Source organism: Oryctolagus cuniculus, chromosome 9 (genome assembly GCF_051225735.1).
Source record: "Oryctolagus cuniculus isolate XC-2025 breed Fujian yellow rabbit chromosome 9, ASM5122573v1, whole genome shotgun sequence".
In the NCBI taxonomy this organism is placed as follows: Eukaryota; Metazoa; Chordata; class Mammalia; order Lagomorpha; family Leporidae; genus Oryctolagus; species Oryctolagus cuniculus.
The window spans coordinates 107,919,243-107,946,800 of NC_142875.1; the positions used below are offsets into that span (position 1 = coordinate 107,919,243).

Consider the following 27,558-nt stretch of genomic DNA (forward strand, 5'->3'; position numbering starts at 1 on the left):
CATTCTGAATTAAACATGCAAGTGCAAGGATTCTTCAATATACTGCTGTCAATTCCTTTAGATAAATATGCAGATATGCAGAGCAGTTATAACAAAACAGCATTGTACTTGGCAAAAAACAGATGGATAGACCAATGCAGCATAATAGAAACTCCAGAAACCAGGCCACGCATCTATAATCAACTCTATTTGACAAGGAAGCTAAACTCAGTTCCTGAAGCAAGGGCAACTTCTTCAACAGGTGATGCTGCAAAAACTGGATCTTTGCATGCAGAATATGAAACTAGACCCCTACTATACACCTTGCCAAAAATCCACTCAAAATGGGTCAAAGACCTTGTCCATGACCCAATATCATCACAATACCACAGAACATTGGAGAAACCCTGCAAGATAGTGGCATAGGAAAGACTTATTTTAAAAGACCCCAGAAGTACAGCAATCAAAGCCAAAATTAACAAATGGGATTACACCAAATTGAGATGCTTCAGCACTGCAAAAGAAACACTCAGCAAAGTGAAGAGGAGAAAATATTTGCAAACTATGCAAGTGATAAAGGATTAATATCCAGAATATACAAGGGGGTCAAGAAACTCAACTACAACAGAACAAACAATCCAGTTAAGAAATGAGCAAAGGACTTGAACAATTTTCAAGAGGAAATTCAAACAGCTAACAGACCTGAAAAATGCTCAGGAACATTAGCCATCAGGGAAATGCAAATCAAAGCCACAATGAGGTTTTACTTCACCCCAGTTAGGATGGCTCTCATACAGAAATCAGTGAACAACAAATGGTGGTGAGGATGTGGGGAAAATGTACCCTAATCCACTGTTGGTGGGAATGTAAACTGGTGTAGCCACTGTGGAAGACAGCATGGAGATACCTCAGAAATCTGAATGTAGATCTACCATATGATGCAGCCACCCCACTCCTTGGAATTTACCCGAAGGAAAAGAAATCAGCATATGAAAGTCATCTGTATCTCCATGTTCATTGTAGCTCAATTCACTATAGCCAAGATATGGAATCAATCCAGATGTCCATCAAATGAAGACTGGATAAAGAATTATGATATAAATATATATATATATATGTATATGTGTGTATATTTATATATATATACACTATGGAATACTACACACAGTAAGAAATGAAATCCTGTCATTCACAATAAAATGAATGCAACTGGAAAACATTGTACTTAGTGAAATAAGCCAATCCCCAAAAGATAAATACCATAGGTTCTCACTGATCTGTGGTATCCAATATAGTACCCAAAAAGTAATTTTTGGAATGAAATTGACACTTTGAGATGTGATTTTTATCAACTCTTGTCTTTACTGTTGAGGAGCAATGTTTTTTTTTTTTTCTTCATACTCTTTGATGAACACTTTGCTTAGTGTAGGGTTATTATTATGAGTGTAATATAACAGATAATAGATATTTGTAAAAATTACGAATGGGAATAGGAGAGGGAGAAATAAGGGGGAGGCGAGAGTGTGGGCAAGAGAGAGGTTAGGGTGGAAAGTATCACTATGTTCCAGAATCTGTTTATATAAAATTTGTATACTTTAAATAAAATTTTAAAAAGAAAAACGAAAAAACTTCAGTGTCTAAAGATACTATTAAGAGAATGAAAGACTGGAAGGAATTATTTATACAACCTTTATTTAAGTAAGTACTGGTAGGCAGAATATATAAACGATTTTCGTAACAATATTAAGAATATGAACAACCCAATAAAATGGTCAACAGATTTGAATACATATATATGAAGTAGTTATACAATTATACAGGTGAAAAAATACACACAAAAAGTTTCCCAATATAATTTATTCATTAGGGAAATATAATTAAAATCACAAATAAAATTTCACAACACCCTTATTAAAATGACCGAAGAAATGGCAATATTACATATCAGAGGGATGTAAACAAATGGAGCTTTCATGTATGCTGGAATGTAAAATGACAGGCACTCTGGAAAATTCTTTGGAAGTTTTCTACTGATCAGGAAACTCAGATTCAAAAGTTTTCACTTGCCAGTGAACACACAACTATTAGGTATGGTGCAGTCCTCAAATTTAGAATGGATTCAGGATACTACTCTCTTCTCCTTCCAGATCCCATATTGTCTTTCTCCTAAGAGATAAAAATTCAAACAGAAATGCATACATGCTTCATACAAAATACTGTCCTTAATTACTACACTCCATTTACTCCCAGTCGAATTGCACAATAGCGCCTGAAATTTATGGAATTATCTACGAAAGTGTGTGAGTTGCAGGAAGAGTATTCCCAGCTCTGTTTCCTGACCCTCATCAGAGTCCTGAAACTGTTCTGGTCCATCTTGTTTTCATAGATGCTGTGATCATGAAGTCTTGAATTGAGAATGGTACAATTCCAAAGTCTCTGGCATCTCATTTTAGTAGACCAATACTTGGACCTCATTTTAATCAGGCTAGAATATAGGTAGAGCTCTTTAAAAATGCAAAGATACTCTGAAGTGAGAGAAGACTCCAGAGCTCCCAAGGGTTTGAATTTTTCCTAAGAAAAAATTATTATTTTTTGTTGGTGGTGTTCCCAGCATTAAGTTGAACGACATGTAATTTTCTTCTCACAGATAGAGTGCATGAGTCTGGCACAGTCAGAAGCAGTCATCTGTGATGCTGTTAGACTTCCACAGTTTCCACTCGTTGACTCTTTCCAATCACTTAAACTAAAATAAGAACAAATAAATACTATGAGATATTAATGCAGACATAATCAGCTATACTGGTCCAAAGTGAAGGAGGCGTATCTTTTTGTCTTTACAGAGACTATCCCACAGGGCCCTAAGCTTCCCTAGAGAGAATCATGTGAAAAATACACACATAGACTTCACATTGAAAAACTCCTTCCCTTCTCCGTGAACTCATCTTCATCATTGAGCTTAGCTCCTCTGGAATGTGTGTGTGTGTGTGTGTGTGTGGCACACACACGTCTATGTGCCCATGCACTGGGTAAATGTGCCTGTATATGTGAATTAATACATACATGTATGTGTGCATTTTTCTCTGTATGATTTTGGGACTATAAACCAGAAGCAGTGATTACAGGGCTTGCAAGCTCTTCTCTATCCCAGAGACTTACGTTTTGAGAAGGGGTACTGAGTTGTCCTCCCATGTCCAGGGACTGCTGGTTCCTTTACGGGACAACCCAATCCAAGAAAAATAAGATATTTGACTCCGAATGAAGTTCTGTGATAAATGAATCATTATGTATAATTAATAATATTTTAGATTCCTAAAATGAAGTAATAAACTTATATTATTATATTAATTTTGTTGTTAATGTGAATATCAAATTGTATAAGGATCAACTTCACCCAGAATTTGTTTAATTAAAATAATGGAACCTCAGTTGCTAACACTTTATTAAAAGTAACAACCTAACTAAACCCTTAGTGACAATTATTTTAAATAAGTTTATTTCAACTTAGAACTGAAATTTGTTAACTTCCCTTCAAAATTCAAATTTGTGATTCAAATATGAGTTCTGAGCCAAGTCAGCTGTGAATTTCGATTTCCAAGGGTGACAGCTCTAAGATTTGTAACAACACTGTTTTATATTTCTGTTCCAGAAGCCCTTTGTTTATTTCTTCTGAAAAGGACACCCTGAGTCTCTTTCTCATCAGGTGCAGTGTTTATAGGCCAACTAGAAAAGTAACTGCATAAAAGTAGCTAGGATTCCTTCAATGAAGGCCTACAACACTTAAGGCTATGACATCACTAGGTAATATAACCTCATGGGCTCAACATTGTATATATTATCCAACCCTGACCAAAAGTGTTGTTATGCAGCACATTGTGGTACTTTAGTTTTTATTTATCTGAAGTGTGGGGAGAGAGAAACAAAGAGAGTGCATCTATCCACCGGTTCACACTCAAACTGCCCATGAGAACCAGAGCTGGGCCACACCACAACCAGGAGTCCGGAATTCCATTCAGGCATTCCACATGGTGGCAGAGATCCAATCTGAAATTCATGTAGAGTTTTTTCTTCTACTTTAAGGCTCATTACTCACACTGATTCAGGTTGCTTTTCCTTATAGGTAAAATGACTTTTCCCAAAGAGGCTAAAGCTAAATTTCCAAAAATTGTTCAGTATGAGAAAACTCAGTATGAGATACACATTTTTTCTTGATCAAGCATGATATATTTTAAGGACCATTTTTCCTAATTACTTGAGGTTTAATTTATATATACTTTGAAAATTCTAATTGTGGAAGAATTAAATGAATTACTAAAATTCTCATATCATATATTTGCATTTCTTATTTGCCATAAGAACTGTGTGGGTCTGAATTAAAATATAATTATATATTATAATTATATATTGTAATTATATACTGTTGAATGGGATTCAAATGTTATTAGATATTAATAGTTTGCCAAGAGGTCGTATTTGGTGCAGCTCTTAGGTTGACCCTTTGGAAGGCTCGATGCCAAAAAGGAGTGCCTGTGTTTGAGTCCTTTGTCCACTTCAGAATTCAGATCCCTGGTGATGCACATTCTGGGAGGCAGCTGTGATGGCTCAAGTAGCTGAACCCCTGCCACACACATGGGTGTCCTGGGCTGAGGTTTTGGCTCTGGTTTTTAGCCTGGCCCAGGTCCATCTGTTGAGGGTACTTGGGGAGTGAGCAAGTAGATGTAAGCGCTCCATCTGTCTCTCTGCTTTTCAAATAAAATGAAAATAAATTAAAAAATTGTAAAAGCCCTGCTTTAAATAAAAATGAATTAGCCAACAGGTAATGCCTACATACATATGGTGTAAAATGGAAAACAGGAAATACACATCACCAGTTCTTGTTGATCTTCTATCTTAACAAGTTTGGAGTCCATTCTCTCACAAAATTTCTTGCTGTCTTCAAAGTTCTTTGATTCTTTTGAAAAATAATAACAGTTCTCTCCACAACACATCCACTTAAGTTCACATGTGCCACTTCTGCCACCTGGAAAACAGAAGACATTCCCCAGAGACCACTCGGGACACATCCTGAGCACCACGGTCCAGGCTGGACAGAGCCGAGGATCCCTTTCCAGCCCTGTGTATTCTGTGAGACTCATGGGCTTCCTTTCTGCTTTTGGGGAAAAAGCTCTGGTCTGGGAAGAGCATCCCATCCCTTGTATCCTCCATCGTTATGCACGATGTTGCTAACACTGCGTAGCAAAGAATTTCCTACAGGACCGGTGTTTTCCTTCACAGCCTCTATTGGAAGGACTTCCGAATGGGAAACGGCTTCTCTGTGCTTTCCATACTAAGAAATCCATACAGGCTGATCTCAAGTCAGTACCTGAAACAGACAGCTATATCGGAGCGTATTTGGGTAACAATGATTAGAGAATTTGATAAAGTATTTTAGATTATTTTTGTTAACAAAAGTAATATTTTGGTAAATAGTGATATAATAGACTATAATGTAATGGATGCAGAAAAACCCCTCTGATAATAGTGATTTTTTTTCTCAACTAAATAAGAGTTAAAGTTGTATTATACAATTGGTTTAATATATATGAAAATACAGATTGAGAAAGATACTAGAAATTTGAGGGACATAGAGAAGATACTTAAAATCTCAGTCATGAACCTACACTACATACCTGTGTTGACTGAGTTGCCTGTGAAAATTCTGTTTTTCAAGGTGGAATTGTCCTCTTGCTTTGTATTTTCCAAAGGACACTTCTGTGGGTGGACTGCACGATGACACTGAAAAACTTAACTCTACATAATTAGCTCAATGAAAACATAACACAGAGTTAAATAAAAGGCACAGTTCTAATTTTAATATGGCAAATAATCTTTAGAATGAAAGGCCTTTCAATTTTTTCTGCATTTATTTTTATTGAGAGAGAAATAAAAATATCTCCCAAATGCCTGTAACAGATGGGGCTAGGCTAAGCTGAAGCCAGGAACTGGGAACTCAAGTCAGTTTCTCACGTGGGTGGGAGGGACTTAGGGATTTGAGCCATCACCTGCTGCCTCCCAGGATGAGCGTCACAGAAAGCTGGAATCTGGAGTAGAGTCAGGACTCAAACTCAGGCACTCTGATATGGAATATGAGCATCCCAAGCAGTATCTCAACCTCTGCACCAAATGCCTACCATTAGTGACTGTTTGTTTCCTGTTGTTTTAGGAATCTCTTCTTTGCCTGTGTTATCCATGCTCACATTCCATTTAATGAATGACATGGCATCTTATCAGAACTTCAAGATAGAATAATGAAAAATATAAAACCTGCGGAGCTTATTAATTGTAACAGTAAGATAATGCAAATAGCGCAAATGATTGGGTGTCTTTCTTTTTTATTACAAGGTGTTAGGACTTAGAGGATGGGTTTACTGACTAATGGTAGCAAGGCTTCATTTAGTTAGTGATGACCTTAAATTTGCTTGTGATCCATGGGTGGGAAAGTGGCAGGGGAGTAAAGAGGATTCACTGTAAAATTCTAGATTACAGGAACTGATTTTTGAATTAGCTCAATGAGAGGACAAGGCACATTAGGGTAATGCAAAATTATTACAACTAGAGGGATCTGAGGGAGAAGAGCTGTGAAAGGAAGCAAAAAGCAAGTTGTGAAAAAACTGTCTGCATGCTTAGGTATTTGGATTTCAGCATAAGGCTGTAGTCTCAGTATTTTTAATTTTCACACTAAGGTTTTTGAGAAAGATCGGTAAATGTAAGCATTCTGGTAAGGATTCAAATCTTCACCAATTTTGCCTCACTAAGATCTGAAACCAGAGAAGATGTCCACTTTCACCACTCTGATGCAATACAATTCTAGAAGACTTTGCCAGATCTATTAAGAGAAAGGAGTAAAGGCTATACAAATCAAAAGGAGGAAGTAAAATTATCCCATCTTTGCAGATGACATGATTCCTTATATAGGAGAAATAGAATACTCCAGCAAGAGGCTACTAAAACTGATAAGAAAATTCAGGGATGTTGAAGAATACAGAATCACCACACAGTATCAGTAGCACTTTCATGCACCAACAATGGTCCTACTGAGAAATAACTTTGTAAAAAGTCCCATTCATAGTAACTACAAAAATTAAATACATTGTGATAAATTTAACCAAGAATATGAAAATCTCTACAATTAAAATTGCAAAACACTGATTAAAGAAATGTTAATAGAAATATTTTTGGTTTAAAGAATTAATATCAAAATGTTGTCCAAAATACCCAATGAAATTTACAAAATCAAGGAAATCCTTATCAAAATACCAATGATGTGCTTAACTGAACTAGAAAAACAACACTAACATTCATGTGCAAGAACATAATACCTGAATAGCCAAAGAAATCTTGAAAAGTAAGTAAAGTCAAAGCTGGAGGCATCACAATCCCATATTTCAAGACATCCTACAGGGCTATGATAACCCAAATAGCAGAAAACTGGCATAGAAATAGACACATTGACTGACAAAATAAAATAGGCAACCCAGAAATAAACCCGTGCATCAAAGGTGCTAACAGTATTCCTTGGTGAAGCGTCAGCCTCTTCAATAAGTGATGTTGGGAAAACCGCATTCCCACATGCAGAAGTTTGAGATAAAACCCCTACCTTACACTCTGTACAAAAATCAACTCAAAATGAATCAAGAATGGGCACCAAATAATAGCTGGATCGGAGGAATATGTTCCAGTGTTACACAGCATGGTGAGGTGATTATTGTTCACTCATTCCACATTTCAGAAACAAATAAGAACAGGACTTTAGGGCTTCAATCATAAAATAACATCAAAGATGGAGAAGTGATTACTCTTATTTGATCAGTACACTTTGCATAATGCATGGAAACATCAAAGAGTAGTCCAAAACTATGTACAATGACTTTTATTAATTCTTAAATTTATTTTATTTATTTGAAAAACAGAGCACAGGGAGAGGTAGAGACAGACAGAGAGGTCCTCCACTCCCCAGATGGCCACAACAGCCAGAGCTGTGCCAAATCGAAGCCAGGAGCCAGGAGCTTCTCCCATGTAGGCACAGGGGTCCAAGGACCCTGGCCATCCTTTACTACTTTCCTAGGCCATAGCAAAGAGCTGGAACAGAAGTGGAGCAGCCAGGACCAGAACCGGCGCCCACATGGGATGCTGGCACTTCAGGCGAGGGCTTTAACCCACTACACCACAGCGCCAGCCCCATAAATTTGTTTTAAAAAAGAATAACTGAGAGGCACAATTCCTTTCATGATATTTTTTCTGATTTGCAATCTTACAACTGCAATATTTGCTAGATATTTCTACCTGGCACTTAGTAGTCACTTCAAATTCAAAAGACCTTAAATAGCTTCGTGTCTTTTTACATGACAATATAATCTTCATTGCACTTTTTCATATTATTTCCTTATGCCACCACTATCCACTTTAGGAAACCCTATATTTTATAAATACTTTGAGCTAATCTTCTCCCTTTCCATCTACAACAGAAGAATCATTCTGTATATTTATTCCTCCATAAATATCTACATTTATTCTATTTACCCATTTGTGATTCTTCTTTAGGAAAGTAACTCTTTCTCTTTGTGAAATAAACATATTCTCAATATTTCTTCCCTAAATGCATATAATGAATGCCCTTGCTATCCTTTTCTGGGGAGTCTAATGATGATAATTTGCTTAAATATTTATATACTCTAATTCTTATGATTAGTGTAGTTTGATCATAAATGACAAAAATATTTGAGTGCTGATTACAATTTGATGTAATTGTTCTAAATATGTGGATTCTCTGAAATGTTTAATAATTTTCAAATCAGCACAGGATTTTGGTTCTAGATATGTGACAAAATATCTTCATTAATTTAGTAATTTTTAAAATACAATCATTATTGTTGTCACCCATAATTATCCTGACTTTCCATACTTAAAAGGTAATTTTCTGCTAGTCTTTATAATCTAGAAGATAAAATTTCTTAGGCTTAAAGTTAATATCACATTTATCAGACTATGTCCTTAAAAGGGAAAATTAGAATATCTTATACATATTATTGATTTATTTATTTGGACGGGCAGAGTTAGTGAGAGAGAGAGACAGAGAAAAGTCTTCCTTCCGTTGCTTCACCCCCCTCCCAAATGGCCTCCACGGCCCGGAGCACTGCACCGATCTGAAGCCAGGAGCCGGGTGCTTCCTACTGGTCTCCCATGCGGGTGCAGGGCCCAAGGACTTGGGCTATCCTCCACTGCCTTCCTGGGCCGCAGCAGAGAGCTGGATTGGAAGAGGAGCAACCAGGACAGAATCTGGCACCCCAACCGGGACTAGAACCCGGGGTGCTGGCGCCACAGGCGGAGGATTAGCCTAGCAAGCTGTGGCGCCGGCTATTTTTTTTTTTTTTTTCAAATTTATTTAATTGAAAGGCAGAGAAAGAGAGCAGGCTCCCATACTGGTTCACAACACAAAGGCCCACAACAGGGAAAACTGTGCCAGATGAAACTAGTAGGCAGGAATTCACTTGATCTTCACCAAAAGGCCAAGAAGCAATGCAGCCAGGAATTTAATCCAGGTCTCCCACATGGGTGGGAAGGACCCCAGAACTTCAGCCATCACTTGTTATCATTGGTAGGAAGCTGGAATCACCAACAGAGGTGGCACTGAAAGCAGGCACTCCAAAAAGGGCTGCAGGATTCCCAAGCAGCATCTTAACAGGTGCACCGAATGCTCTCCCTTGTGCCACAGTTTAAAAATAATTGAATAAGGTACTTATTAAATTGCATTTGAAAAATAGATAAAGCTGAAACTTGACATGAAGCTAATCCACTTAGGACCCAAGACTAAAAAAAATAAAAAGGAAAAATCCTTTTGTAAATTTTTCTGAATATGCATTAATTAATGAGGAGTAATAGATAAAAAATAGAAAGCTGAGTTCATACAGTCTAATTATATAACTTGAATTATATTAAAGATGTTCCTCATCTTCTCTCTGGCTCTCTATTTCCCAAACACTTATTTGAAACTTTCTTTTTCTATTTCTTTTTATTATTAATTTTAAATTAACAAAATACAAGTTGGGATGTAATTAAAGAGTTCCCCTATACCCTTGACCCCATTTCACCCATTAACACCTCATGTTGGTGTAATTTTTACAACTAAGGAAGCCACTCAGCTGGGATTTCGTGCTTTCAAATTCCTCTCTATTCAAGAGCCAAATGAATCCCACACAAGCATTGCAAAATTGCTTGTCTCAGTGTTGCTGTAAGATGCTAGATTCATTAGTGAGAAATGTAAATGTATTTCAATCCAGAAAATATTAACAAAGCACTCATTATGTGTCATATATCAACAAAGCTATGGTTAGGTAAAACCTTTTTATTTTTTTTTTTTTTTATTTTTTTTTTTTTTTTGACAGGCAGAGTGGACAGTGAGAGAGAGACAGAGAGAGAAAGGTCTTCCTTTTGCCGCTGGTTCACCCTCCAATGGCCGCCGCTGCAGCTGGCGCACCGCGCTGATCCTGGCAGGAGCCAGGAGCCAGGTGCTTTTCCTGGTCTCCCATGGGGTGCAGGGCCCAAGCACCTGGGCCATCCTCCACTGCACTCCCTGGCCATAGCAGAGAGCTGGCCTGGAAGAGGGGCAACCGGGACAGAATCCGGCGCCCCAACCGGGACTAGAACCCGGTGTGCCGGCGCCGCAAGGTGGAGGATTAGCCTATTGAGCCACGACGCCGGCTAGGTAAAACCTTTTTAAAGAACATACAGGGTGCCTGTGCTGTGGCTTAGCAGGAAAAGTTGCCATTGCCTACAATGCTGGCATCCCGTATAGGAGCCAGTTTGTTTTCCAGCTGCTCCACTTCCAATTCAGCTCCCTGTTAATTGCCTGGGAAAAGCAGCGGAAGATGGTCCAAGTGTTTGAGCTCCTGCACCGACATGGGAGACAGGAGGAAGCTCTGGGCTCCTGCCTTCAGCCTGGTCCAGCCCTGGCTGTTGTGGCCATCTAGGGAGTGAACCAGCAGATGGAAGTCTCTCTCTCTCTATTTCTCTCTCTCTCTCTCCCCCCAACCCCGTCTATGTAATTTTTTCAAAAAACAAATAAATAAATCTTTTTTTTTAAAAAAAAAGCATGCAGAAACATGCTACTGATCCATTCCTTGCTAGTGTGCCTGGAAAAACAGTGGAAGATGGTCCAAATACTTGAGTCCCTGCCACACTCGTCACGTTTAGCCTGGTCCAGCCCTGGCCATTACAACCATTAGGGAAATGAACCAGCAAATGGAAGATCTTTTTGTTTATCTCCCTCTCTCTGTAACTCTGCATTCAAATACATAAATACTCTTTTTTAAAAAGAAGTATAAAACCTATACTCCAAAAACCCACAAAACACTATTGAAAATCTAAGAACAGTGCACATGAACAATAAAGAAATGTAAGAATTAAAATAGAAAAAATATTGGAAGATTATATAAATTTTAATTTTAATTTATGATCTTAGACTGAGCAGTGTTTTTTACTTTCTTTCCAATTTTTTTTTGTTATAGCACCGAAAGCAACACAAGAAATCACAGGAAAATTCATATATTGGATTTTCTCAAAACTATGTCTGTGTTACTATCAAAAGAGTAAAAATGGGAGAAAATATTTGCAAATACTTATATGATAAGGAATAATGAGAATATATGAATATATGAAGAACTCCAAATACCCAATGACAACACAATCCAATTAAAAATAGGAAAAGAATTCAAATAGGAATTTCATCACAGACTATATACAAAAGGCCAAAACCACATAGCAAGATGCACAACACCATTAGTAATTAAGGAAATGCAAATCAAAAAGAAAATGAATTCCACATTACACTTAGAAGGATGATGATAATCAGAAATATAATTAAGTGTTGGTAAATACAGAGATATGAGACCTTCATACACTACCATTGGAAGTGTAAAATGGCACAGTGGCTTTGGAATATAGTGCAACATTTCTTCAAAAGATTGAGTATAGATAGCATACATTTACCTAATGTCCTAGCCATCGCATTCCTATGTATAACTCTGAGAGAAATGACAAGATGTGTCCATTCAAAACCTTGCATGACAATTTTTATAGCAGCATTATTTTTAAAGTGATTATAAGAATAAAGAATTAATAAGTTCATTATATTTATACAGAACAATTTTGACAATAAAAATTGAAAAAAGTGAGATACTATATGATGTGAAAAAACTTAAACACTTTGCTACTAGCTGAAAGAAGTCAATCATCAAAGACCATATTTTATGTGATACTATTTTTAGAAAATACGTAGAATAGTAGTTATCTGTAGATACATGAAATAGATTAGTGATTATTTGGGAATGGTAAGTTTGAGGGAAAATGGGGCACAATGATTAATGAATAAGAGATCTCTAATGTGATGACAAAAGGGTTCTAATATTAATTGCAGTTATTGTTGAGCAATATGAATATACCAGAAAATGTTGAATATTATATTTTAAATGAATAAATTGTATGGTAAGTGGATTGTATCTCAACAGACTTCATATATATGATTATTCATATAATTGTGTGTATGTGTTTCTATCAAGAGTACTAACAATAATATATACACATACACAGTACAGAAGACTTGGTCTGCAAACCAGAAAGGGAATTACCTGTCAAATAAATAATAAAAAAATCTTTAAAAAAGAAAAATAATAATCTGAAAGAAAAAAAGGAGAAAAATCAAGCGCAGATGTTTCATAGAAAACATACATGAACAATAAACATTCAAGGAAATCAGGTTCACTAGAGATCAAGTAAAGGCAAACAAGGCTACAAGGAAATACTTTACAGAGAGCAAACACAAGTTTTTCGGGTGGTAGGAAACAATAGAATATCTTCAAAACTATCAGGAAAAACATATTGAAAAATATTGTGGAATTATTACGTAAAATTGGAAAGACCCAATAATTGCACTCATACAGCGGTTTGTGATGAACTGCAGAGGAGACACATGAAAGGCGTGCACAGCTGACGTGTCTAAGGATGGTTAATGAAGAGCTGCTCATCACAACAGCAGTGGAAACAACCCAAATTCCCATCACCTAGAGAATGACTAAGTAACGTCTCTCCATGTGATACCACGGAATATCATACAGCTATGGAAATCAGAACTCTAGCCACAAATTTTAAAGCAGATTATGTAATTAACTTACTACGTGAGCAAAGGCAAACAAACTAAACTCCTTGAGCTTCTTCCTTGTCTAAAATATGGGAATGGCATTACCAATTTCATAGCTTTTATGCACTGAAATAATGCATTCAAGGATCAGAAACACTGTAAACATAACAGTAGTGTATATTACATAATTATTTCAGTTATATTGTATTCCTTTTAAATGCTTTCCTTGGGTACTCAAATGTTAAACAAAAATTTGATTTTATTACCTAAGTGCAATTTAGTCTCTCCATTTCTGTTTTCTCTCCTGTTCTCTGTCCCAGATACACACTCCATTGTTTTTCCACTTTAGTTAAATTTTATAAGTACATTATAATGTTTTTTGACATCTATGAAAGGTATAGAGATATTATAAGGAAGGTTTAAAATATACTTTATTGTTCTAGGGATAGGAAGAATCACTAAAATTAAGTGCCAACTAATTTACTCATTCAGGTGTTTTTCTTACATTTCACAAATCGTAAAGACACAAATAGTAAGGATTAAATCTAATTCCATGGCACACACAACAAGCCACCTCTGCTACTATAGAAAGTGAAATTATTTAGGTCCCTTAAAGCTTGTCATTTCCTCTACAAATACAAGTGTTTCCACCCTATAGTCAAAAAAGACTCAAGGAAAGCCTACACAGGTAGCCTAACTCAGTCTTCGCAAGCTTCTCATAAAGGTTAACTAAGTGAACATACCAGTTCCTGGATGTCATCAATCTTCACAAGGCTAGAACCCATGTTCCGGCATAAATTCCTGCTCTCATCCCACGTACCCTCTTCTTTAGAAAAATAGTACCAGTTTCTTGTCCAGCAACAGGGTCTTCCTTGCAAGGAGCCACAGGCTGGTTCTTCAAAACAAAAGCCACCCCCATCCCAAAATACCAGGCCATTTAGAAAATAATATTTTAGGTATTTAATTATTCTTTAAAAGGAACTAGCATTAAATAAGTTTTTTTCTGTACCTAAACATCTTTTGAAACTCGAATACTTCGTTAAATATAATTTTAAAAATAGATTTAGTGAGGAGAGTAAAATTAATACTCCTCATAAGATCCAATATCAACTTTTTAAAGTTTATATATTGAAATGGGCAGAAGGCAGTAAGTCTATGAAAAATAACCTGTTGGCGATTAACTTAAATATTGAGTACAAACCTCTACCAGATAGCACCACTGAACGATCTTCGAGCTGTACTGAGGAAGTATCTTTTTCTTTTATGTTTCCCATATCTTGTGTTGTGCATTTAAAACACTTCTGAAAAGCTTCAATCCACGTTACAAAATTAACATCACAAATGCCTTTAATAGATCACTTAATTATGATCATATCCTATAATTCTAGATATGAAAGAATATGATGATGACTACATGGGAATACAATCATAGAAAATGTAAGGTTAAAATATTTTGAAGTGTCAGGCCATAAAATAGATTTTTATGTATAACTACAATTATTTGTAATTTGAAATCTATGATTTCTAAGGCACATAAAACAGTAGTGGTCATTTCATAAAATAGAAAACAACAAAATTTAAAACTTGAACTATATTTTATGCCATCTCTAAATGATTTCTCAGCATGTGACTCCATTTAGCATTTACACTTTGACATAGGGATCTGCCTGTATGTATAATGAATGCATAAAATATGCCCTGCATAATGAGTTCATGTAGCAGTTTCTAATGTGCAAAATGTGGAGGATGGCCCAGGTCCTTGGGCCCTGCACCCGCATGGGAGACCAGGAGGAAGCAATGGCTCCTGGTTCGGATCAGCGCTGTGTGCTGGCCACAACGCACCGTCCTTAGCAGCTACTTCTGAGGTGAACCAACAGAAAAAGGAAAACCTTTCTTTCTGTCTCTCTCTCTGTCTCTCTCTCTCTCACTGTTTAACTCTGCATGTAAAAAAAATCTATTAGAGAAACAGCAGTTTCTTCCATTAAGTTGAAAATAAAAATGTAAAATAAAAAGCATATTGTTCTGTTTTTTTAGAATGCCTGTTTTCCATATCAGGCACCTAGGTTTGCTTCCTCGGTCCAGTTCCTGATTCCAGCTTCCTGTTAATGGAGATGCTGGGAGGCAGTGGTGATGTCTCAAAGTGAATGGATCACTGACACCCACATGAACAGATTGCTTTTCTGTCCCACTTCTGTGACGCAGCCCAGTCCCCGCTGTTGCAGGCTTTAAACTTTTGATAATGAGCAGGTGGGATCTCTCTTTCTTCCTCCATCCCTCCCTCGAATAAATAATTGAAAAAAAATCACTCAAGTGTTTGTTGCACAACAGAATCTTTTCATTTCCATGATGCCCCTAAGCACCAACATTAAATTTCATATCTGCTTGTAAAAATCTAGCAATATCAAATACATAGTCCCTTCATGTCCCCTTCACAAAAAGCGTGACTCTTCCTGCAGTTCAACAATCTATTACAGTGTCCGTATTCTAGACCCCAACTAAAAAGAAAAAAAAAGACTTCGTATTTTTAAAATCCACCATTTCTTGGGCTAATCGATTTCCTTCTCTTTTTCTTATTGCCCTCCCACACCCACACAGCTGCACATACTCACACATATATCCTAACCCTATGCTTGCCAGCAGGAGCAGAGCACAGATGATGCCCAGGATTACTGTGCATAGGTTTTCTGTCAAAAAAATTAAAAATGGGAGTAGATAATGAGCTTGTTAAACAGATAAGAACCTAAGCAGAATGAACATTTATGCTGGAATTTAGCATTAAAATCACATATTTATTCTGATCAAAAATCTCATTGATATATACATAAATGAATCTCCCAGTATATAAAACAATTAAAGAACTAGACATTCCATATCGAATAGATATGGCTTTTAAATATGTTAATTATTTTCTACCTGACATTATGTTCTCAGAAATCAGAAAACAAGAAAAGTTACCTCTTTTTTTGTGAGCTAGATGTCGTTTGCCTTCCTTTTTCTTTGCATGAGACAATTTCAGTTCTGAGTATGTCACTTTCTCCTCAGTCATTTCTAAGAGCTTCAGGCTAAAACACAGAAAGGACCAGAGATGTTTCACGAGACATAATAGATTCACGAATAACGGGAGAGCTACAGGAATGATACACACTCGGGCCTGTAGAAAGTGAACTATGATCACAGTAATTCTGGAAATCACAGAAAAGAATTTTAATAAAATTTATCCTATTTATCTGAAAGGCATAGATTTCCAGAGAGAGAGAGAGAGATGGAGAGAAAGTTAGAAAGAGAATTTCTCTCCACTGGTTCACTCCCCAGATGGCTGGCGTTCTAGGGGCTGGGCCAGGCTGAAACCAGGAACCAGGAGCTCCATCAGGTTTCCCACATGGGTAGCCGAGGGACAGACTCTTGGCTCATCTTCTGCTGTCATCTCAGGCACATTAGCAGGGAGCTGGATCTGAAGCAGAGCAGCAAGGGCACAATCGAGCACTTTGATATGGGAACTGGCATGGCAGGTGCTGACTCAACCCACCCCATCACAGTGCTGGCCCAGGAAAAAGTGATTTAAATTCCTTTTTGTGATGTTTTAGAAGAGAGATCCTATTTAGTTTATGGACATACTGTTTAAACTTTTAAACTGTTTTAAAGTAACTTAATTAGTTGCAAAATTTGGGACTGGATATAATTTGTACATAAATATCCAGATTTATACCTTCTCTTGAAAAATTAACTTGATACTCAGTACATGTATTAGAACCAGATGATCAGCACAATATGACAGAGGCACCACTTACATGAGACACACACACACACACACACACACACACACACTAATTCAATGAACACTCCATGTTGCTGAATCATCTTCTCTCACATCCCAGCACTCATTTATCTCATCATCCTGATAGTCACTGACCTTCCTGGATATGACCTTAGAGTTGAGAAAATGAAGAAATGATGGGATTCAAGGTTGGGGCATATGAAAATATCATTAACTAAGATAAGCATCACTTGTAATTCTAACAGCAAGTCTACACAAAGCTGAGATATTCAAATTATAAATGAGAAACAAGTATTTCCAATATATCTCCAGGGGCCTGTGCCATTGCACAGTGCGTTAATCCTCCACCTGGGGCACCAGCATTCTATATGGGCACCCCTTCTAGTCCTGGCTGCTCCTCTTCCAATCCAGGTCTCTGCTGTGGCCTGGAAAAGCAGTAGAAGTTGGCCCAAGATCTTGGGCCCCTGCTCCTGCATGGGAGACTGGTAAGAAGCTCCTGGCTTCTGGCTTCAGATCCCACAGCTCCAGCCATTGCGACCATCTGGGGAGTGAACCATTGGCTAGAAGATTTCTCTCTGTCTCTCCCTCTCACTGTCTGTAACTCTACCTCTAAATACATAAACAAAATATTTTAAAAAATCTTAACTCAAGGTCATATATTTTCTGAGAAAACTGATTTTTGTGCTGTTATTTTTGTCTTATATCTATATACATAAATATCAACAAAATGAATTGGTAAATATTAGACTAGATTTCTTTTTATTTTATTTTATTTTATTTTTGACAGGCAGAGTTGACAGTGAGAGAGAGAGACAGAGAGAAAGGTCTTCCTTTTGCCGTTGGTTCACCCTCCAATGGCCGCCGCGGCCAGCGCGCAGCGGCCGGCGCACCGCGCTGATCCGATGGCAGGAGCCAGGAGCCAGGTGCTTTTCCTGGTCTCCCATGGGGTGCAGGGCCCAAGCACCTGGGCCACCTCCACTGCACTCCCTGGCCACAGCAGAGGGCTGGCCTGGAAGAGGGGCAACTGGGACAGAATCCGGCGCCCCGACCGGGACTAGAACCCGGTGTGCCAGCACCGCTAGGCGGAGGATTAGCCTAGTGAGCCGTGGTGCCAGCTAGACTATTTTCATTGATAGAAAATAATATTAACAAAAGTTTCAAAATTTATCACAAGTGACATCATGCTAAGGTAATTTAAAGTTTGTGTTACTCATTGCTAGCCAGATAAATAGCACCCATTGTGATGAGAAATAAAAGTACATATATAATGTCTTATAAAAGGAAATAAATATACTTCAAAACAAGTGACAATTTTTAAAATTGCACGTCTGACTGTTTAATTTTTTTGATAAATTCTCATTCTGATCCACTCCTGCCCTCTCCTCTAGAATAAAGGTAACTTTAGATGTTAACATGGATCATAATTTAACCCCACATTTCTACACATCTCTCCGGACCAAGTGCTGCTCTATTCCTCTGCCATCAACAGGGTGAGAGGCGACATGGAGATGGACTCACACACCCACAGTAGCTGCTGTCTGTGTCTGTACCTTGGGATGTCCCCAGCTGGAGCACAGGCTTGGTCAGGAGCAGGCGAGCACGTCCCGGCTCTGCTGGCTTCACCTCTGCTGTGAGACCAGGCGGGTCCTGATGTGTGAGACCGTCCCTCACAGAGACCTTGTGTGAAGGTGCAGACGATCACATGACACTGATATTCCCACACAGAAAGTTTCCAGTGGTGTCAGTGTCTCACTTGTCACCCCCAAGTGTCAGAAAGGCCATCAAGAATAAAATGAAGTTGTATGGCCATTTAAAATCTAACTACAGCAATTACTATAGAGCTTGGAAAATGAAAAAAAAAAACAAAAAACCAACAGGCATGAGATTAGGGAACAGTTAACAACAACATTACTAAACCTGTAAAATATGAAAAGAGAAACACCCATATCCTGCTTAGCCTGATTTCTCCAACTTCACTTTTTTAGTATATGGAAAATCTGCAACTGTTATATAACTGGTAAACATAGAGAAATGTCATATATGCACACACATTGGCCTATATGTTAAAAAAGCCACCCTAAGAATATCCAGACTGATTATTTCACAGTAAATATAAATGTATACAATCCTGGGTTGATTGATTTAAATCAGCACTTTTTCCACTTATTCTCTTCAAATTATCTGAAGAAAGAGATTCTCCTTAAATAAGGAAGAGACAGCTCTAGCAACTGAAAGACTTAACATGTTGCATGGGCTTAAATATAGCTCTTTTTAAAGCATCAAAGTCAAAATCTTCTGATCCACTAATTACAGCCATAGCTGTCAAAATTCAAAAGCTATTTGTTTAATCCACTGAGCAGCCCTATGCCCTAATCAACCCTAGAAGTAGGTGCTAGTTTGTAACAAAAGCGATTGTTTTCTTCAGATCCAACACATGGATCTTCACACCTAATAAGCTATCAATGTTCTCACACTTTTAATTCTCAAGAAAGTGAGTAACATCAGCTGAAATCCATGTCTGTATCAGCTTTCTCCTTTATTTATGTTGAAGGTATTTTCCTGTGTCTTGAAATTCCTTCCCTCATCAGCCCCTTTAAAATAACAGCAACAAAGCTAGATTCTCTACCATTTTTTTTTTATTTGCTTTTGGCTTCCTCTATTTTTCTACTAGGAACTCTCTTCAGGAGGTAGGTCTCTCACATAAATAAATGTATTAAGGAAGGTTTTTTTTTTTTTTAATACTCCAGGCAACCAAGCTTTCTCTTTTTTATTTTTTTTCTCTTAAAGGCAAATGTCAGTTTTTAGGCATGGCCAGGAACTATGATCTTCCAGGCTCACAAATAATTATTATTCTGTACAGCTAACGTATATCTCTAATCTAACAACTATTATTCATTGTCTAGTTATATTTTCACCAAACCTCTCACCTGTCATTAAAACACCCACACACCTTTACACCCAAAAATACCAATCTATTTTTAGCACCTCTCAGAATATTTTCTTTACTTCTTTTCTACATGAAATTTATATACTCTTTAAGGTCCACTGAAGTACCATTTTGGGTCATTATTTAATACCAGGTTAATCTAGCTGGTATCACAATTCCAAACAAGAAAAAAAAAACATTATATTGAATCATGAAGCATTAGTAACGTAGTACAAACCAAGATATAATTCGAGATAAAATGAATGTCTTAGTACATAAAATAAGAACAGGAGAACTGCTCATGGAAACATAGCAGCAGAATAGTTTAAATATATGAACCTGGAATGCAAACAGTTTTGAAATAATTTAAAAAAAAACAAAGATCCAGGAGAAAATGTTTTTAATTTTTAAATTACTTCTTATAAACCTCTATTTCCATGTATTTTTAATTTAAAGTTGGTAAAAATTTAAATGAGTGTGAGAAATGATTACTTCAATAGTCTGTTATATTACAATGAAAAAATAGGGACAAATTGGTTATTTAGGAAATAAATAAGAATCTGTGTGAACAAGGAGTGAAAAATGAGAGGACATGGTCTGCTTCATTTCTGACAGAGTATTTACATGAAATTTTTGCTCAGTAACTAATATATCAGTATAATCAGTCTAATTGGGATCATGTTTACAGTTTTGTCATTAGTGTCTGAAATTTCGGGCTTTTGTTTCCTTCTTCTCATCACTTTTTACTTTGCTTCTACAGTATCATAAAAGTGTCAGCAGAAGCAGAGCCATAGTGAAAAGTCAGATGCTTCCTCATACCGACAACTGCTCATGCTGTTTTCCCAGACTTCCCATCTCAAGTATACAGTTATGGAATTATAGTAAGTTGAGTTTGGTTGCTATACAGGAAATGTCAAAATAACTCTTATGGTTTTCTAGCAATCATTTCAACGCCATTTTGGCAAAAGTGACAATGCAAAAAAAAAAAAAAAAGAGCTTTCTGAAATGTTTAATTTTCCAGAGATTTAAAAAGATATTCAGTGTATTACTTGCTAGGTAGCATCAAAAGTAAGTGAACACGGCTAGGAAATGAAGGAGACATGGTGTGTAAATGCATTGTGGGAACTGTGATTGGGTCCTGGAGCCAAAAGACATCCATGGAGAAATGAATGAGACCTGATCATGTCTGACATGTAATTAATGGTCACAGACCAACAGGGGACTCCTGGATTTGACAAATGTATGATGTATCATTGTATGGTAATGCGGGATGATTACGTGAGGGTAAACAAGCTGAGCAGAGTATTTGACCTCTCTGTATTATCTCTGCTGCTTTTCTATAAATCTAAAATTTCCTCAAAATTAAAAGTTGCTTCTTAAAAGAAGTATAGTAATATTATCATATCACTTTCCATGATCTCTTTAAGCACACTTCTATACATGGAATGTGTCAGTACAGAGAAAGTGTTGTAAGCCTTCAAAGAGCTGTTATCTGAGAATTTTTGACTCAAAAAAGTGAGCAGGTTAAGAATGAGGTTTGGCTTTGTGACAAACAGATAAAAATGCTGCCTGTGATTCCACCATCCATGTAGCTACTAGTTCGTGTCTCAGTGGCTCCACTATTGGTCCAGCTCCCTAATGGCCTGGGAAAAGCAGAAGAAGGTGTCTTGGAACTCTACTACCTACGTGGGAGACCCGGATGAATCTCCTGGCTCCTGGTTTCAGCCTAGCCCAGCCCTGGTAATTATTGCCACCTGGGGAATGAACCAGCAGATAGAACACCTCTCTCTTTGCTCCATTCTCTGTAACTGACTTTTCTTTGTTGTTTCATTTTAAGAGAAGCAAAAATATATTTAATTATATAATTTAACACAGTAGTTTGCTCTAAAAATAGAGAATTCTGGAGCTATTGTTAGCACATCGTATAGTAAGCCATTTTTATCTCGTACTTGCACTTTCTCATTTCATACCTAAACCTGCTATACACACACACACACACACACACTACAGGAAGTGCTGATCTTGTTTTTACTCCCATCTCCATGCTTCATGGTCATTAAGTTGGTTAACTTGTTTTCTGCTAGTAACTAAGAAAAAGCTCTTTTACCCAATAAAGCTTCTTTTATTAACTAGAAACCTTTTATTGAAAGTATACAGACTCCATGTATTTCATACATACAAATTTAGGAACAGTCATTCTTACCACCCTTCCGTGCCTCCCACTGGCACTCCCATCCTTCTTCCTCTGTCCTCTTGTATTCCCCATCTTATTTTTGCCTAAGATCTATTTTCAATTAACTTTATACACATAACCTTACCCTAAGTAATGTGTTCAACAAATAATACCAAAAAAAAAAAAAAAAACCCACAACTGTTCCTCCACAGTTGACATAAGGGCCTTTACGTCATTATTTCACCAAACTCTTCTATGAGTTCCAATAGCCTCCACTAATGGAGTCTTTTGGATCCCCTATATAGAGAATCACATCATCTGCAAAACGCAGATAGTTTTACTTCCTCCTTCCTAATTTGTATCCTTTTGATTTCCCTTCCTTGCCTAATGGCTCTGGGTGAAACTTCTAGGGCTATATCAAATAGCAGTGGTGAGAATGGGCATCCTTGTCTGGTTCTGGATCTTAGTGGGAATGCTTCCAATAAGCCATTCAGTAAGATGCTGGCTGTGGTTTGTCATAATTTGCTTTGATTGTGTTGAGGAATGTTCCTTCTATACCCAGTTTGCTTAACGTTTTTATCAGGAATGGATATTGTACTTTATCAAATGCTTTCTCTGCATCTATTGAGATAATATATCGTTTTTCTTCTTTAGTGTGTTAATGTGATGTATCACATTTTATGATTTGTGATCATGAAACATCCCACATTCCTGCATACTAGAGAAAAATCCCACTTGGTCTTGGTGAATGATCTTTCTTCTGTGGTGTTGGATTTGATTTGCTAGTATTTTGCTGAGTAGTTTTCCATCTATGTTAATCAGGGAAATTGGTGTATAGTTCTCTTTCTATGTTGTATCTTCTTCTGGTTTGGGAATTAAGGTGACAGTGGCTTCATAGAAGGAATGTTGATGATTCTCTCCTTTTCAATCATTTTGAATAGTGTGAGAAGAATTGGAGTTAGTTCTTCTTTAAATGTCTGGTAGAATTCAGCAGTGAAGCCATCCAGGCCTGGGTTTTTTGTTTGTTTGTTTTAGTTTTTTGTTTTGGAGTGTGGAGGGTCTTTATTACTAATTCAATTCTGTCTTAGTTATTTGTCTGTTTAGTTGTTCATAGTCTTCATAGTTCAATTTTGGTAGGTTTATGTGTAGAGGAATCTATCCATGTCTCCTAGGTTACCCAGTTTGTTTGCCTGCAGCTCTTTGTAGTAATTTCTGATGATCTTTTCATTTCTGTGGTATCTGATGTTACATTTACATTTTCATCTCTGATGAAAAATAGAGTAAGCTGGGGCTGGTGCTGTGGCACAGCAGGTTAAAGCCCTCTCCTCCAGTGCCAGCATCCCATATGGGCACAGGTTTTAGTCCAGTCTGCTACTCTTCCAATCCAGCTCTCTTCTATGGCCTGGGAAAGCAGTAGAAGATGGCCCAAGTCTTTGGGACCCTGCACTCATATGGGAGACCCAAAAGGGACTTCAGGCTCCTAGCTTCTGGCTTTGGATCACTGCAGTTCTGGCCTTTGGGACCAATTGATGTGTGAATCATCAGAAGGAAGACCTCTCTCTGTCTCTCTGCTTCTCCTCTCTCTGTGTAACTCTTACTTTCCAACAAATAAATAAATTTTTTTAAAAAAGAATTAGACTATATCTTTAATTCTCTCCTAGCCTGTAGGGTTTCTCATGAGCAGTCAGCTGTGAGTTTAACTGGAGATCCTTGACAGTAATCTGGTGTTTCCTCATGCACATTTTAGAATCTTTGGTGTTTTACTGTGGAAAGTTTGACTGCAATGTCTGTGTGTAGATATTTTCTGGTCTATTAAGAGCAAGAATATTTAACATAGACTCCAAAAGGGAGGGGCTGATCCAAAATAGTGAGTTTCTTAGAAACCATCAACAGAAGATCATGAATCCATCAAGTAGGGATCTTTCCACCACTCTACTGATGACCACATCAAAAGGTAATTCTCACTGAAAATAGGATTATTATATGATGCAGCAATCCAATAACTTCATATGTATCCAAAAGAATTGACATCAGTATATTGAAGAATCTCTGCACTTGCATGTTTATTTCCGATTGTTCAGAATAATCAAGATATTAGACCAAATGAAGAGATTGTTAATGGATAAAAACATTGTATGCATATGAAATATTATTCACCCATAAAATAGAATGGAATTCCATCATTTGCAGCAGCGTCATAGAATTGGAATGAATTATTTTTAGTGAAATTAATCCCATAGAGAAAGACAAGTACTAAATTTCTCACTTTTATATGGAAGCTAAAACATTGATCTTAAAGCAGAGAATAGAATAGTGATTATGAGTGGTAGCTTTGGGATCCGCATGGAGGAAAGGCCTATACTTCCGGGAATGGAAAGTTCCTACCTGTACTTCAGGGGAAGAAAAGTCCTTGTCAAGGTCCCTGTGGGTGCCTAAAGGTCAACCAGTGAGGATCAGACCTGCCTCAACCTTTAACCCCCATGCCCTGAATCTATAAAGGAGCTCTCCCAATCTCTGACGCACGACTTCCCCGGCCCCCGCTCTGTTGCTCTGTTGGGACCGGGGAACCTTGCCCGGGAGCAGAACCCCAATAAAAGCCTGTGAATTAATTGATTCGTCTGCCTGGGAAGATTTGTTACGCACCAGGCACCTTGCAATGAGAGCCGTGGAAGCATATAACAGAGAGAGTAACGGAGAGAGGACTGTTTATTGGGATAGAGGTGCAACTGTATATGAGAAATAACTTCTAATGTCCTATAACAATTAGTAGAACACAAGTTAGTTAGTACAGATGATTTTGAATGTTCCCAACATAAAGAAATAATAAATGTCTGAGTTGATAGAAGAAGCCAGTACTCTTAGTTGATCACTACATATTGCAAACATGTTTTAAGTATTCTCATAAAACATAAAATTACTCTCTATGTGTCATTCAAAAATATGAAATATGTTTTAGTTTAAACTTATTTATTTATAAAATTTATTTTAAGATTTAACAATTTTAACATTTTGTCACATTTACTTTACATGTGGTTATTATATGCATATATACATTCTTTTTTTGAAAACAGGGATATTAATATCACATAATATGAGATTCATGTCAATGACTATGAAGTGAGGAAAAAGGTGCGTTGTTATGTATATGATACAGTTCCATGAAAAAATATTTCTATCTATATATATTATATATTAAGTAATAAAATATCCACATAGTTTTTCTACTTCATATATTAATGTGCACATATGAGAGAAAATGTCAAGTTTGTCTTTCTGTGTCTGTCTTATTTCAGTTTCATAATGATTCCACTTCCATTCATTTCTTCCAAATGTCAGGATTTTGTGTTTTGTAGCTGAATAATAGTTCATCATGAACATACATATACATGTTTATCGCATTTTATTCATACAGTAATCAGTTGATGGGCATCATGGTTTAGTCCATATATTTGCTGTTAAGTACTGGATTTTTAAAAACGTGGGAGCATGGGCCAGCGCCGCGGCTCACTAGGCTAATCCTCCACCTTGCGGCGCTGGCACACCAGGTTCTAGTCCCGGTCCGGGCGCCGGATTCTGTCCAGGTTGCCCCTCTTCCAGGCCAGCTCTCTGCTGTGGCCAGGGAGTGCAGTGGAGGATGGCCCAAGTACTTGGGCCCTGCACCCCATGGGAGACCAGGATAAGTACCTGGCTCCTGCTATTGGATCAGCGTGGTGCGCCGGCTGCAGTGCGCTGGCCGCGGCGGCCATTGGAGGATGAACCAATGGCAAAAGGAAGACCTTTCTCTCTGTCTCTCTCTCTCACTGTCCACTCTGCCTGTCAAAAACAAAACAAAACAAAACAAAAACAAACAAACATAAAAAGTGGGAGCGCAGGCATCTCTTTCATTGTTGACTTCATTTCTGTGGAATGTGTTCCTAGAAGAGGGTTGGCTGAGTCGTGTTGTAGATACATTTTCAGTTTTTTGAGGACTCTCCATACTGCTTTCCATGATGGCTGTACTAATTAATGAAGAAGGAATTGTTCTTTTCACAAATGTAATGAAAATGTCTTTTACAATCAGCACTATCAATATAATGTGGCTTGAGGCATCCACATTTGTCATCCACTTTAGTTGTACGATGAAAAGCCCTGTGTCAGAGAATATATTTATTTTAGAAAGACATTCCTTGAGAAAAGTTTTATTATCACAATCTAAAAATGTGTGTGTGTGTGTTTACTTCAATGAACCCAAAACCCTCTGACACATGTACAGGTGCTAAATAATAAGGTGTAAGAATTTCTAAAGCTAAGGTACAACCATGCTAGAGAATGACTGTGGATGTGGAAGAGGTGGAAAGGACACAGTGGGCAGGATTTAGATGGGCAGAAGCTGGCCGTGCCGTGGCTCAATAGGCTAATCCTCGACAAGGAACTGGATTGGAAGTAGAGAAACCATGAATTGAAACAGAGCCCATATGGGATGGTGACATCACAAACAACAGCTTAGTCCACTGTGCCACAAGGTCAGCCCCTGGTATGAGGGTTTTGATGTCTGGGACATCTAGAGCCTGATCCCTGGAACACCAAATATTTAAGATATTGTGGCAATGAGGATAATTATAAAAGGTTTCTAAGAAAAGCAGTGAGATAGAAAGGAAGAAAACAGGAAAGAACATATTAGAGTTATGGGATACATCTACAAGGGCACTACTGAAGAAATACATGGAATTTAAATGGTTGGTGACTTCTTGCCAGTAATAATTTTTGTGACTTCAAATTATTCTTATTAGTAAGACTTATATATATGGTGGAAAATTCAAATTACATACTTTCTTCCGTATATCACAGCAGAATCCTATAACTTTAGAATCCATGTTGAATATTCTCATTGTCCAACATCACAAAATATCAACACTCTGTTTGGTGGACCAGACATGAGCTCAGAGGGAGTAAGGTCACCTTGTGTGTGAATTGCCAACCAGCTCCTCCTAGTGCTGAAGGTGAGGAAGGCGCTGTGGCTCCTGCTACCTGCCCATCAATCTGAGTCACAGGACTCTGGAGCTGTCTTTATATCTAATTTGTCACTCACATGAGCTTCAGTATTTCCAGAATCTGCCCATCTAAATCCTGCCCACTGTGTCCTTTCCACCTCTTCCCCATCTCCAATCATTCTGTAGCATGGCTGTACCTTAGCTTTAGAAATACTTGCACCTTAAGATTTAGCACCTGAGCTGGCGCCGTGGCATACTAGGCTAATCCCCTGTCTGCGGGGCAGTCACCCCAGGTTCTAGTCCCGGTTGGAGCGCCGGTGTTGCTCCCTTGCCCGCAGAGGAACGACACTGTTCACAGCTTATCCGTCTTCAGTAGACTTTTAATAAGAAAATAACAGCGACAGAGAAAGAATGAAGGGAGGAGAGTGGAAAGAAAAGGCCCCCTCCTTCCTCAGCACACAGCTTATATGCAAAATCCGGCCAATTGCAAGCGGGCTCAAGTCCATGCACGGAACACTCCAATCCGCTGTCTGTTCACGCAGTGTGCACGCGTCCTCGGGCCAATCA

General features: G+C 37.7%; 1 protein-coding gene across 1 annotated transcript; it reads right to left on the minus strand.

Moving 5' to 3' along the window:
- Positions 1-1,826: 1,826 nt before the first annotated feature.
- Positions 1,827-27,160, minus strand: LOC149124715 (killer cell lectin-like receptor subfamily G member 1). Its single transcript, XM_089303322.1, has 7 exons — positions 27,090-27,160; positions 16,103-16,209; positions 15,757-15,831; positions 5,646-5,759; positions 4,845-4,996; positions 3,136-3,242; positions 1,827-2,722 (listed from the first exon to the last, which is right to left on the minus strand). Exons 1-7 carry the CDS (start codon positions 27,158-27,160, stop codon positions 2,593-2,595), a joined length of 756 nt encoding a protein of 251 aa, XP_089159448.1. The 3' UTR covers positions 1,827-2,592.
- Between the last annotated feature and the right edge of the window lie 398 nt (positions 27,161-27,558).

What these genes read in the sequence shown, in the direction of transcription:
- LOC149124715 (XM_089303322.1), bottom strand. Translation starts at nt 27,160, where the DNA reads ATGGGGAAGAGGTGGAAAGGACACAGTGGGCAGGATTTAGATGGGCAG. An exon ending in TCTAGCTCACAAAAAAAGAG is followed by an intron (nt 15,832 to 16,102) that starts GTAACTTTTCTT and finishes TTTTTTTGACAG; the next exon opens with AAAACCTATGCACAGTAATC. An exon ending in AGGCAACTCAGTCAACACAG is followed by an intron (nt 4,997 to 5,645) that starts GTATGTAGTGTA and finishes TCTGTTTTCCAG; the next exon opens with GTGGCAGAAGTGGCACATGT.